This window comes from Pseudomyrmex gracilis, unplaced genomic scaffold (genome assembly GCF_002006095.1).
Source record: "Pseudomyrmex gracilis isolate BER0280 unplaced genomic scaffold, ASM200609v1 scaffold_69, whole genome shotgun sequence".
NCBI classification, from domain to species: domain Eukaryota; kingdom Metazoa; phylum Arthropoda; class Insecta; order Hymenoptera; family Formicidae; genus Pseudomyrmex; species Pseudomyrmex gracilis.
This window is the reverse complement of record NW_018020653.1, coordinates 20,527-34,029: the sequence shown is the minus strand read 5'-3', so window position 1 is coordinate 34,029 and position 13,503 is coordinate 20,527. Positions and strand designations below refer to the sequence as shown.

Sequence of the window (13,503 nt, the reverse complement as noted above, 5' to 3'; positions counted from 1 at the left end):
GGCGAGCACGTTTTGCGAAACAAAAAAAAAAAAAAAATAAAAAACAAACAAAACGTAATTACACACAAAAGTGCATGTAATACGGAAAGAACAATTTTTGCCGTGCTTTATATTTGCGTAACGCGTTTCATACTTTTTTGTTTCCTTGCGCTCTATTGCTTAATTCACGCTGTTAGGAAATAAAACGTTTTATTACGCGTCTGCGCGCTGTTCTTCGTTCCTTATCGTTGACGTAATCCATTAACACGAGACCCGTGCCCGAGAGTCTCGAGAACTCGGACGGGTGTGTGTGTGTGTGTGTGTGTGTTATAATGTTCTATCTCCACGGCCATCAAATCCACCCAGTGCATTTACTACGTACGTCTCTCTGAAATCTCTTCCTCCCGCGAGCGCGCACACGGACGAGAGAGCGCAATCTCGGCGCGGTCTTTGCTCTATGACGCTCGAATCTACACACACCGAGTGTGTGTCCTCGAGAATTTACAACCGTTCACCTCACGAGGGACTAATATCTATACAAGAGTCTAGAGCGAAGAGAGAGACGTCTCGAGATGTTGGAGAAAATGGCGCGTAGTTGGTAGTAGCGCCAGGACGTAAGCGAAGTATCCCGAGACACACACGGCGCGCGGCGCGTTCCACACAGGATTTTCTCCCTTTTATTTCTTTCCTTCACCCTCTCGGTCTTTCTTCTTTCGTTCTCGGGCGTGTTTCTCCGCGCTTGTTGTTCGCCGGGGGTGGATTCACCTTCTTGACTTTACAACCCGCTCTAGATTAGGATTTATTCTAATCCTAGAGAAGAGAACGCGCGTCTTCTAACCTCCTCTCTCTCTCTCGTGCCGGTCTCCTCTTTTTCTGAGAAACCCACGAGAGATTCCGCGAGGAGAGATCGCGCTAACGTTATCTAAAGTGTTCGCGTAACCGAGACTCGTTGTTTCCACCGTCCGTCTTCTCTCGTAAATCAATTAATACTTCTTCTCTCATACCCCCTTCTCTCTGATGTTTTATGACTGGATAATTGAAAACAGATTATATAGCGCGGTTATCATACAGTAGAGAGAAAGAGAAAGAGAAAGAGAGCAAAACTGACAAATCTAATTAACGAAAGTCCGAATGGAAAAGGTTTTTATTATCAGCGGCGCGCACCGTGCTTAAGCGGTCAATTTATGTGCAACGTTTCGATAGCTAACTTTACAAGCGTCTTCTTAATGGAATCGATTATTCTGGACAGAGTTTAAAGGTTAATTACCTGCCCGGCGTTATTGAAGCTCGCACGTCTACTCATACATCGTAACTACTACTGCGCGACGTGCACCGCTACCTACGCCGTTAATCCCGCAAGCGCTTGTACCTACACGACACAACGGTGTGGCGACGAACTCGACCATTTCTCATTCACTTTCCAACAAGATATCTATAAGGATTCGGAAACTTGTGCGCGCGATCAGAGTTGTCGATAAATATGTCGCGCGCACGCCGGTTTTTGGGCGCAACGCAAAATTATTATTATTATTATTATTATTATTGCGAAAACGAATTAGAGATTCGCAACAACGAGCGGTTCCCATTATTATACTGAGTCAAATGTTAAGAGCAATTGAATTTGTATGATTGTTCCGCGTCGTTGTGTGCCTTTATTTTGACCCAGCGTGAAATTTGCGCAGAAATAATGAAATAACCTGATGCCTCTTCGAAAGCTCCCTCGTGTATTTCCGCGCCCTCTAGTTTATTCCGTCCCCAATATGTTCATTAATTACGTTAAACAAATGCGAGCCCAGGCAGACCCCGCCTCGCCACGCGATTAGTTTCGTTTTACATCGCGGTGTTATATTCCGGTATTTCGCATCCGATACGGACGCGCGTGTGTGTGTGTGTGTGTGTTTGTGTGTTTGTGTATTCGTTGTTTAACGTGCGCGCGTAAATATCCTTGTTTTTTATCGTGCGTGAACGCGTTTTTGTTACACGTTTATGAAATATTATTCAAAACGCATTTTTGTTTCTCATTCGACTGCATTTGTGCTTGCCTGCAAATTTATTAGAGCATCGACACTAAATTCTCTTTCTTATTTTTTGGTTTTCGTTCCGTGCATTTTATTTGAAAAAGATGTGCGTGCTTCGGACAATAACGCGCGGGCTTTGACACTTTTCTTCTTCTACATCTCTTTTGCTTCTCGTCGTCGAAACGTTTGTGAGAGAGGAGAGAAGAGTCGAAAATGCGTTCAAAGTGTATCAAGCGGTCCGCGACGTATTTCTTTCCGCTGAAGATTTTTCTCTCTCTGTTCCGCGCGTCTCCGTCTGAACGTACGCTATCGGTTCGATCATCTTTTAGCAGAAAGTCCTCGTGGATACGATGTATTGCCGCCGTGCGAGGACCGTCGCGCATCGTCTTCGGATTTCGATTTAGCTCGCGATCCGCGCGAGCAATATATAAATTTATAACGTCAAGATTGAGAACGGAATAATAAATCTATGCTCGCAGCTCTCGCGCGGAGAATGTGTGTGGTCTGGGTCTTCACTTCCGATACACACACCTCGACGACGAAGCTCGCAATGTAATTTTTTTATCCGATGCGCAATAAAAAAAACACCAAGTCAAGACATTAAATTCCTCGCTCACTCGCGGCTTATTCGTAATAAATAAATTTGCGGTAATTTATAGACCACATTAAAGCACGTTGAGCTCGCGAACACTCGCTTTTCTCTCTGTCTCTTCGCGAAGGGCCGACATAAATTTTTATGTTAGTTTTACGTGTCGAACTACACGGGCGCATGTTGTACGCGTCTCCTCGCCGCTGCGGCGGCGTGACCTCGTTTCACCCTCCAACTTTTCGTCAGCAAAATTTACGACTTTTCCAAATATCGTTTTTGCACGTCCCGGGATTACGTTTGGTCTTAAATTGCTGCCTTTCTTTGTTGCCGTTCCTTTTACCGCAACGAACGAAACTTCCTTCCCGCAGATGAAGAGTAATGTGAGAGTCGCTGCTTTTATTGCGCAATTTGTCGGCGATACATTGACTTTACGATAGAGAGCAATTGTCACCCAAAATATTTCTCTATCGAAAATACGAGAGCGCGTTTAATGAAAATGGAGTTAGCCCCTAAATCGAATTCGTTTTGCGCACAAAATTGTCTCACAAGATTGTCGAACATATTGAAAAAAAAACAAACTGATTTTGAAGAGGACAGACCTTCTTTTTACTTTTTGTATAAAAAAATATTTTTATCAAATATTCAAAAAAAAAAAAAAAAAAAGAAAAAAAGATAAGCATCGAAGCGTCAATCGAACGAATCTACACGGCCACGTTGTATTACGCGAGGAATAATTCCACGCATGGTCGATCGCGCGTCTTCGTCGGTTAAGCGCCCGATAAATAATGCATCACGTAACGTTACATAAATCATTGGACGATGTAGACGTCACGTACAAGGCGGACGTGAAATTCAATGTAATGGGACCGCACGGGTGAAATCTGGCCGCATCGCGGCGCACCGGAGTTACGACGCATTCCGCTCCGCAATTATGTCACGGACTTGATACGTATCTGCCGGCGCGACGATATTAATTTCGATCAATACTTCGCCGCGCGGCTCGGAAGATAGGCGCGGGGAGGGAGAGGGGGAGGGATGGGAGAGAAAGAACTTCCTTCTCTCGTCTCGGAGAAGAGCGCGCGATTCGTGTTTACCGGTGCGCTCGAGCGACAGAAAGCTCGACGCGCGTTACTCTTCATCCGGGATGAGAAATCGTCTGAGTCTCCGACTTCCGCTTCTGCAGAAGAGAGAGAGAGAGAGAGAGAGAGAGAGAGAGAGACGGGCGGGAGAAAGAGCGATTTACGTGAGATCGCGGTCGGCTGCTTCGGTTGAGAGGAGCGCTCGGGGAAGTCTTTGAATAACCGTATTACAGATACTCGCCTATTTATACGCCGACCCGTCGGATATTACGAAAAGGTGAAAAATTAAATCGCGAAATTCTTCAAATGCGCGACCGCTTTTTATCTCGACTCTTCAGCGACAGTGTTCGTGCTTTCGGGAGTGTGAAAATCGCGCGCGAGCGCGCTTCTGTGTTCCGCGCTCGCGAGTCGCGAAGTCGGGGTGTTCACATTCCCAATATCTGCTCTTGTGCAAGTTTCATTTCTGCGTATATTGCGTGTAACAAATGTCCGTTGTATAAAACTACGTTTCACATTTTGTGTGTAATATCAGAGAAAACGCGTCCGGATTTCATTCGGACGGATGCTTAAACATTTGCGAAATGTGCGACAACGCGACAATTCGTTTTGCGAACGAGAAAGGAAAGAAAAAAACAATCAAAAAAAAATCCTCAGACCAGAAAAATTGACCGAAGAACGCGGTTAAACAATAAATACATTAACAAACAATGCAGGTCAAGCATTTAATTCGACATGCTTTGTCGAAGCAACGAGTGGTGCGCCCTTTATACAAAAGAGAGGTAAACAAATTTGCGCAAAAATTACAAAGCACAAATATTTCCGTCGTCGGTGCGGCACCGTAAGCAACAAACATCACCGTCGACCATCGCTGGAATCACGGACGGGAGCGAATGCACATCAAAAGGAAGAAAAGCAAAAAAGGGATACGCGACGTTGCTCGACTCGTTCGGTTGTCAATATCGAAAATTAGAAATTCGGAGCAGGCAGCTAGTTCTCTCTGATTTGCTCTTTCTCTTTCTCTCTCTCTCTCTCGCTCTTCTCATTTCTCGACGCGGTGCTTCACGTCGATGCAACCTACCTACCCCCGGCCACCATCCCGTGGATATGTGCAAGCTCCGAAAACACTCCGTGATCGTGCAGTGACCGTCGGCGCTCTTGCTGCACATAAATCAAACAATATCGATCACGTGTTTACTTTGCCGTCTCTCCGCAGCCGCCATTACTATGTCACCGCGCGGCGATATATTCAAGAGATGTGTGTGTGTGTGTGTGTGTGTGTACGTGCGCACGTACCGAGAGGGCGCAGGCTTGTCGTGGCGGTCGGGACGATCTCGGGGAAAATTCGTGGGAAATGCACGATTTATAGAGTAACGTGCACACACACTCACCCACACACACACACACACACACACACTGGCTGTCTCTGTATGAGTGAGCGCGCGCGTGTGTGTTTACGTGTGTGCGAACACTCCCGGCTCGGGCGCAATCTATCGAAGAGCTGCCGCGCTAGCGCGGTAGCGCCAAACTAAAAAATTAGGTTACCCGAATAACGACGGAGGAAAGCGTGCATTAAATTCACGACAGCTAATTCGATTTCCATCGGTAAATTACTAAACGGTTTTCGACGCTCCGAATTGTTCATCCGGCGCGGAAACGCCGTCAATCCCGATGACCCGTCGCCGCCGCCGCCGCCGTTGGCTATCGATGAAGCGAACAAGTTTGTAGTCTATTTTTTTTGTTTCAAATTTCTTGATTGACGAACTAGTTGCTCTCACACACACGTTCGTTTTTTAACTTTCGAACGATATGCTTAAATAGGGGGAAAGGACGAGCATTTTTTTTCTCGCCATAAACCACGTGTTGTTTGACAATCGCCGTTTACTCTTCACTTTTGCATTTTTCAACCGTTGTTCTATATACGTTCTTGCATTTCACACCTGCTCTCGCGTTGCTTTTTTGTATTGCGACAGCGTTCCGCTGTTCCGAGCAATTTGCATGAATCGTTTATTGGCCGCACGCCGAGCGCACGCAACCATCCGCTTAGATTTATTGTGCGCGTGATCGCGATTTCGCGAGATCCCCGTTCTCCCACCCCGCGCTCGAGAGGCGTCGTGGGAATCGAGCAAGTTTTGCCACAAGACGCCTCCGAGCGTATTCGGCGTATGCGGAGCGCGAGCGAGCATGTTTTTCAAGAACTCTTCCCCGGGAAAGTTTCCCGCAGGCTGTGCGCGCGTTGATTACTTCGCGCGCGCGGAGAGTCGCACGCGAGATGTCGACGTCTCTCGCTCGCTCCGAAAGTCTCGAGTTTCCGATGGATTCTGGAATTTCGCTCGGCGACGCGCAATTTTTGCGCGAACAGGTTGATAAGTTGACATTGTGTCTCGGGCTCTGACTTTTTCTTTTTCTGTTTTTTTTTGTTTTTTTTTTTTTTTAAAGTGTGCTGCATATGTTTTAAAAAATTAAAAGCTCTCTCTTGGATCTTTTACACGAGGTACTTCAATTACGCGATCTCACGTCGTGCTTTTCAACGCGAAATGGCCGCCGCGCCGTATTCAACGTCGCTTATCGTTCTTAACGTTCAGACGCATCAACCTTATGGCAGTGCGAATATTCGTCCAGTTCTCTCTCGGAAAAATCGCGCCATAAAGTACCGTGGGATGATCCAGTGCGATAAAGGAGGTGGCTGGTGGTAGTGCGCCAACGGCGAGAGAATACGCCAGGTCGGTTGGTAAGAGCCGCGCCTCTCGACAGGATATATGGCCACGAAGGAAAAAGGCGTCGTTACCGGAGGCTCATTAACGAGAACTACCCCCAAGACACCCCTAGCAACACCTTCAGGCCCCGCCGCGCCATCGGGGGTGGGCAGCGCACCTCGCGCTGCAAAAGAGGCGTACTGAGCTCCAATACTAATTAGCTGCCGTCTCTTCGAGTCGACTGTTCGCCTGTACTACTTCTCCCCATTTCACCCTCCAATATCTCCTGCTCTTTCACGTTTTTCTTCTGCTCCAAGTACCGGAATCCAAGCTAAACCACCCACTCCCTCTTTCCAGGTACTTTGCAGTCTTTTTTTTTTTTTTGTTTTTTTTTTTGTTCCATTTTCTCTCTCACGCAAACATAAAAAATAGCACGCACACACAATCGAAATTTCTTGAATATATTTATTTGAATGCAGCAAGAACAAAGTTGTGTTTAACAAAAAAAAAGAAAAAGACTTTCTGTTAAAAACATAATTATTTTGTAGAATACTTTCTAAATTACTATGGCTTCTTTATAATTTTATATTTATTTCTTTTTATTTTTTTTCTAATTTATTTATTTTCTCCGAGAAAACAAATTGCGTATCCAGTTCTTTAATTATTTTTATTTTGTTTGATCTTTGTTCGCTCTGATATTCTTTGGCTCGGCTTCATCTACTTCCGAATATCGAAATAATAATAATAATAATAATAATTTTGTTTCGTGCGGAAACACTTCACACCGCCTTCTACGTCAATTCAATTTGTTCTTATCTCCTGTGTTCTGTTGTTTGTTGAGCTTCATCACAGACGTACCTAATCGAACCTATTTTAACAACTTCGCCTTCACAAACAGCTTCATTAAATCAGCCGTTTCGTTCTTCACACTTTACTCCTCTTTCTCTTCCTCCTGGCCTCTCACACGTACGTCTTCTTTCAGAACCGCTTCCTTTCTCCCGCGTCTAATCCAAACTCTCGGCTCTCTCTCTCTCGCCTCAGTTTTTTCTCCCCCTTATTCGCGCTTTTCGTGCGCTTCTTATTTCGGTGTCGGTAATCGAACGGTGCGATAGATAGCGGCGCGCAACTCGCCCGGAGCTACTTCGTTAAAAGAGAAGCGCTGTTTGTCTCACCCGACCATCCTCTGTCCCTTTTAAGAGAGATTCCGCGAGAATTTGGATTCGTGCCACGCGCAAATGTCCTTCGGGCGAGGCAACGGTTCTGTAAAACTTTGCTTCCGCCGCTCGTTCGGCATTAATCTCGCAATGACAACTTTTACAAAACTTTCGCAACATCGTTCTCTCGGAATCTTCGTTTTATCGGAGTTTATATTTACCAGTAACACGGTTATTTAACATTAGAAATCACTTTAATTAATTTTTCCAAATGTGTCTTTTTTTTTAAAAAACAACTTTTGTTTCTTGTATATGATAATTAAAAAAAACAAACGCGGAGATCTCGTCTTTACTTTTTGCTTTGGATTTCGTTTCGTCTTGACTCTTCCGCGTGTACAACAACGTGATCGAAATATTGTCTATCAGACTGCCGAGCTTTCGCACAACGTGTTAATTACAAAACCCCATTTTCCAAAATCAGCGTGCCGTCGATGACGCATCTCTGTTAATCAACCCGCAGAGAAACGTGCAGATTTCCGCTTCAAAATTTAACATGGAAATTGCCGATAAAATTAGTTACAAAACATTACGCAAACATGTTCTAATAAAGCTTTAATTTGTTTGCACACAAAATGCAATTTAATTTATTATCGCGAATAAATGTTCGTTCGTACGCGCATCCCGTGGCAAAAACGAAAGAGAGAGAGAGAGAGAGAAGGATCGCATTGCGGAATTGAATGGATTGTGAGGGGAAAAGAGGGACGCGCCGTGGGAAATGAGGGTAGCCCAGAGGGAAGGCGGGGATAGTAGCGACCCCCGATGGGGTATTCAAGTAATGACGACAATAACGACGGCGACTATAATCAACGCCCATGTCGGACGCGTTTCGTCGCAGTGGCGGCCGATGACGAACGATGCCGAGCGTCCATTAAATTGATACCACCTGCTAATTGGTACCTCCAATTTCTATCGCCCGGTATACCGGACTATCGTGCGATAAAATAATCGCGTGGTGGTACGGCAGCATCATCACCACCACGGTGTTGTTGGCCGTGCGAAATGATTCGCGCGCGCGCGCGCGTGCGAACGCTGTGAACTGTCTGACAATTTCGCGAGTACGTCACAGCGGTGATCAATGTGGCAACACCATTGCAGTTTTGGTCGGATGGATTTTGCTAATGTTCTAGCATGACGCGCTTCTCGTTGCATTTGCGCGCGCGGTTGATACGTCGAGATATACGAGATATGAGAAACGATTATAGCCTACAATGTATAATGTATCAATGTTATACCGGGGTATTAACGTTGCTCGCGAAAACTTTTAGCGCGAGCGTTAAACAATTGCGACGCGTTCGTTGATTATTCGCGATTTTGCAACCAAAATAACCGTCTCTTTTCGTCTGTCTTGTTGTTGCACATTTTTTTTTTTTTTTTTTTTTTGTATTTCTCGCGCAAGAGAAAGAAATGAATAGCAACCCCAAATAATAATAATAATAAAAATAATACGTATTTTGTTCAATTATATTTTTTTTTTTTTTTTTTTGTCTTTGTACGTTCAAAGAGAGTAAACTTTGTTTTACGGTGGGAATTAACCTCAAAGAGCGATAAAATTTGTCGTCGCGCAAAAAGCTTCGACGTGCAAATTGATCGCGTCAGAATCGTCACACCGACGCGGCTGTCTCTTAAATATTTATTTTTCTCTCTTTCTCCCTTTTCGTTGTTTTTTCGCGACTCGCGTCAGTCGATATTGTCACGCGTCTGTTAGTTCGCGCTCGAGACAGAGAACCGCGCGCGGATACAAGCTGCTTCTCGGCCAAATTGATCGACACGTCTGACTGCGTCCCTAGATCCCGCGAAAACTCAAAAATAAAATAAAATAAAATAAAAAAAGAAGAAGAAAACGGGAAAAACCCGATAGCTGTGACACAGCACGTCGACCAACTTGTGCAAAAGTGCGACTACTCGTATATTGAGACTCCCCGTAAATAGAATTTATCTCCAGTTTCGCGCGCGAAAGATAGAGAAGGAGGAGACACTCGCATCTCTCTTCGTATCGACATTGAAGAGTCGTCGCGCGGGAAACACCTCTTACACACACCGCCAGATTACAGCGAATGGATATTGAAAAAAACTTGCGCTCGCGTATCGAACAAGTTTTCTACTTTTTTTTTTTCCCCCGCGGTAAAAGACGTCAGCGATTACGCCGAGGGCAAAAAAAATTGAAAATATCGAAAAAATCGCAATCGCAATCGTTCTTTATTTACCAGTTGTTCTTTATTCACCAGTTTGTTGTTGACAAAACTGTTATGAATGTCGCGGAATGTCGTCCCGCGGAACGACGAGAAGACGCGTCCAGAGAGAAAGATTTTCCGCGAAGCGCGGTCGGGGAGAGATTGCCGGGGAAAGGCAATTGTTCGCTTTAAGCACGCGTCCCATTTTGCAACGTAACCTCTTCGCCCGATTTCACTCACATACTCGACAGTTACATTACGCGTGTGTATAAATCCCTTCGGAGTTCGTCCGCCGGGTTTCTGAATTAAAGGGAAATGGAGATAGCGCCGCTTGAAACCTCCTATCCTACCTACCGCGGCGCGTGCGGTCTCACACATGTACACAACCGTACACAAAGAGGCGCGTTTCCAGAGCGCTTTCGAGTTGACCTAAGCAGAAAATGGCAAATCTTCGTAGCGGCGACGAAAAGCCAAAGGCACTGAAAGCTCGCTCGCGCGCTGGTTACCGCCCGGCAAATTGCGCACAGAGATGTTTTATGTACCACCTCTCGGCTCGTCGTAAGCTTGCACTCTCTTCTTCCGTTTCTCTCTCTCTCTCTCTCTTTCTCTCTTTTTTCTTTGAATATTCCTGTGGGATGCGAGAAGAGGCGAGCAAAAAAAAAAAAAAAAAAAAACTCGAAGAAGAGGAATGCGGTTTGTTCGACTATTCACCATTACCATTCACCGCGTTTCGTGCGCCAGAGAACCCGTTGATTTCTAAGACCAAATAAATGCTTTTTTCTGTCGCTTCGTGATTTAGTTTAACGTATAAAAAATTATTTACATGTGTTTTTATATACTTATTATTAATTAGTGTAATTACTTCGTTATTGTAAAACTATATTACGGTATTTGTTCTTTATCGTCGTTACAGGAAGACACGATAAAACGTTACGTCGAACACGTAACGTGTTCTCTCTCTTTCTCTCTCTCTCTCTCTCTCTCTCTCTCGTATAATCTCGGTTGCAAGTCGAGACTTCGGAACTATAAGATTTTCATAGCTAAGTTACGGGAACGCTCCTGACCTCTTTCGAGGGGCAAAGCGTAGGAGCTGGAAGGGATATTTAATTTTCCCTGGCGGAAAGCACCCTCTGTAGATGTAAAAGGCGCGAAACGATAACCGCACAGGTGAAGGGAAAAGGGAGGAGAGATATGGGCGATAAAAGAGATGTAAAGAGGGAGCGCATTCCTAATTTATACCTAAAAGCCCATACCTATTTCCGTCCTTTTTCGGGTTTCTCTGAAATCTCTGGAAAAATCACAGTCGGTTTTTCGCAACTGCCGCGCGCATCAATTTACGACGGTTCTTTGAACAAATTTTGAAAAACGTCCGAATCCGCAATACATCTCAGGGCGCGCTTAAAGCAGACGCGTTATTACCGGCACGTATCTTTTTGATGTTTCTTTCAAAATTATCCGTTTTCAATGGTATTGTTAGGCGGCGTGAGACGAGAGGAGGACGAGTTGCCATACAAAACGCGTTGGATAGAAGATCGACCCTTATCAGTCGCTTAATAATATCGAGGAACTTCGTCTATCCAGCGTCTCCCTTTCTTGCGGAAGGATCACGTCACTCTAGATCTGAGGTTTCCAGAAGGATGCGGCGGGGAATAATTAATGAGGGCCTCCTCTTCCTGGGGAGAACATACGTTTAACGATCCCCCCCGTCGTTGGGGTTGGAAGTGCCGGTTCCGATAGCGAGTCGGAAGGGACGCGCCTTGTGCTGCTCGGAGACACGTACTTCTATAATTGTTGGGGTGGCTCTGTCTCTCTTTCTCTCTCTCTCTCTTTCTCTCTCTATCTCTCTCGGAGACAACCTTTAACGGCCATCCCCGTGGGCGCGGGGAGACTTAATGCGTTTTTCCAATTCGATCGTTATACGTGCGCCATCGATATCGACGCCGTATCGGCTCGAAGTATCCGAGGGATTCGAGCGATTCGTAGGAATGGCTCGTCGCGAGATCGCAAGATTTCTCTTCCCCCCCCCTTTCCTCCCCATCCGAGTTGGAGAGAAATTCTTGTTTTGCGTTAAATTTATACGGGTCGTCTCTTTAAAGCGATATCGCGCGATTTGTGTGCGATTAAAGGAGAGGATGAGGATTGAAATTTTTTTTGTACGCTCCGCGACCTCGGTGCGATATGTTTTCATTCGAAATATCGCGAGAAGAGATATCGAAAAACAAGGACAATTGAGATAAACAAAAAGCTTAAAACAAATCAGAGTCGGGATAAATTCGTGACTCGAAAAAAAAAATAGTCCGCGCTATTTGCAACGCGCGCTAGTTACAAATCTATACAAGAGAGAGAGAGAGAGGAAATCCCGGAATTTCAGCGGAAGTTGCGCGAAATCCCTTTATCGCGCTTAATAAATGATGTAAACTATGTAATGTCCACGGCGGCGTGTTTGTACCAAGCTGTGACTAATTTCGGATTATACTAAAATTTTGATGTAACAACGTGGTAATTCACTTTATCGCCACGCAGCGCGACGTGCTTGATCGACCAACAATCGACAACGACATCGATAGAACGGAATATTTATATGCGACGCGAAGTGACAATATTTAACGTTTACGCGGACAAAACGGCGCTTAACACGTTATGCGCGTTTGCGCGGGAAGCATTGGTAACAATGCTTATATTTCGAAACGATCATCGGGGCAAATTACGCGCGCGCGCGCATGTACCTACCTACCTGGCGACCGCACGCGAATTCGGATCGGCAAAATATTCCCCGACAAACAATAGAACGGGGATAAAATCAAGCACCGCTTTTTGAAGGGAATCATGTAACAAGTGCGGAGAGAAAGAGAGGAGGTAGACGGACGACATAATTGATCAAATAAATGGATGCCTCGGTTTAAAAACCGAGAGTCAATTAATCGCCCAACCGACTAATTGCTGTCATTCGATGAATTCGAGTTCCGACCGGGAACCAATCGGTCTCTTGTTGCGTTAAATTCCGTGTCGATTTCGCGAAACCGTACGCGTTTCAAAAGTGCGAGATGACACAATAGTTTTGTTTGCGACTGAAAAGTAATAACGTAGGTTATTACACGAGACCATATTTTTTTTGTGAAAAACAAACAACATGTGTCGATGTAAATTTCTATATAATTTTCCAACGATAAACCCCAAACTGAGAAGACAAGTGTGTGTGTGCGTGCGTGTGTGTGTGTGTATGTGTGTTAAATCGAGAGAATTGCACATGCGCGCGTGTGTGTGTCAATTATTCGGTAAATCGATCGTCGAGATTTAGGGCGGATAGAGCCTAATCGAGCATTCACTTTGCTTCCAGGTCTCCTGGATACGTAAGAGGGATTTGCATATCCTGACGTCATCGTCCCACGTTTACACGGGAGACGCAAGATTTTCCGTCAAACATCCCGACGCAACTGACGAATGGACGCTGAAGATCGATTACGTTCAGCCGCGGGACGCGGGGGTTTACGAATGCCAGGTTAACACCGAGCCCAAAATGAACCTAGCCTTCATGTTAAAAGTCGAAGGTAAAAGTCGAGAATCGCCAAATCTCTAGATGTCTACCACGCCCTATAGCCCTTTCACGAATCGCTTAATTGAGAACAAAAATGAGACTCCAAATATACGCTGCGTGTATTTAAAAAAAAAAAAAAACTGTTAATTTAGAAGCAGAGACTGTAATTTAATATTTTTTTGTAAATTTTTTACTCTTGTTAGATAATTTGAAGAAAAAAATTAT

At 45.0% G+C, this 13,503-nt stretch overlaps 1 protein-coding gene across 5 annotated transcripts in view; it reads left to right on the top strand.

The window, feature by feature from the left end:
* LOC109854514 (basement membrane-specific heparan sulfate proteoglycan core protein-like) overlaps nucleotides 1–13,503 on the top strand; it is a 161,076-nt gene that overhangs the window by 134,426 nt on the left and 13,147 nt on the right. For all 5 annotated transcript variants that reach the window (XM_020427671.1, XM_020427670.1, XM_020427674.1 and 2 more), the window contains one exon: nucleotides 13,081–13,291. In XM_020427671.1, the coding sequence (XP_020283260.1) occupies nucleotides 13,081–13,291 (211 nt within the window). The remainder of the gene's footprint in view (nucleotides 1–13,080; nucleotides 13,292–13,503) is intronic.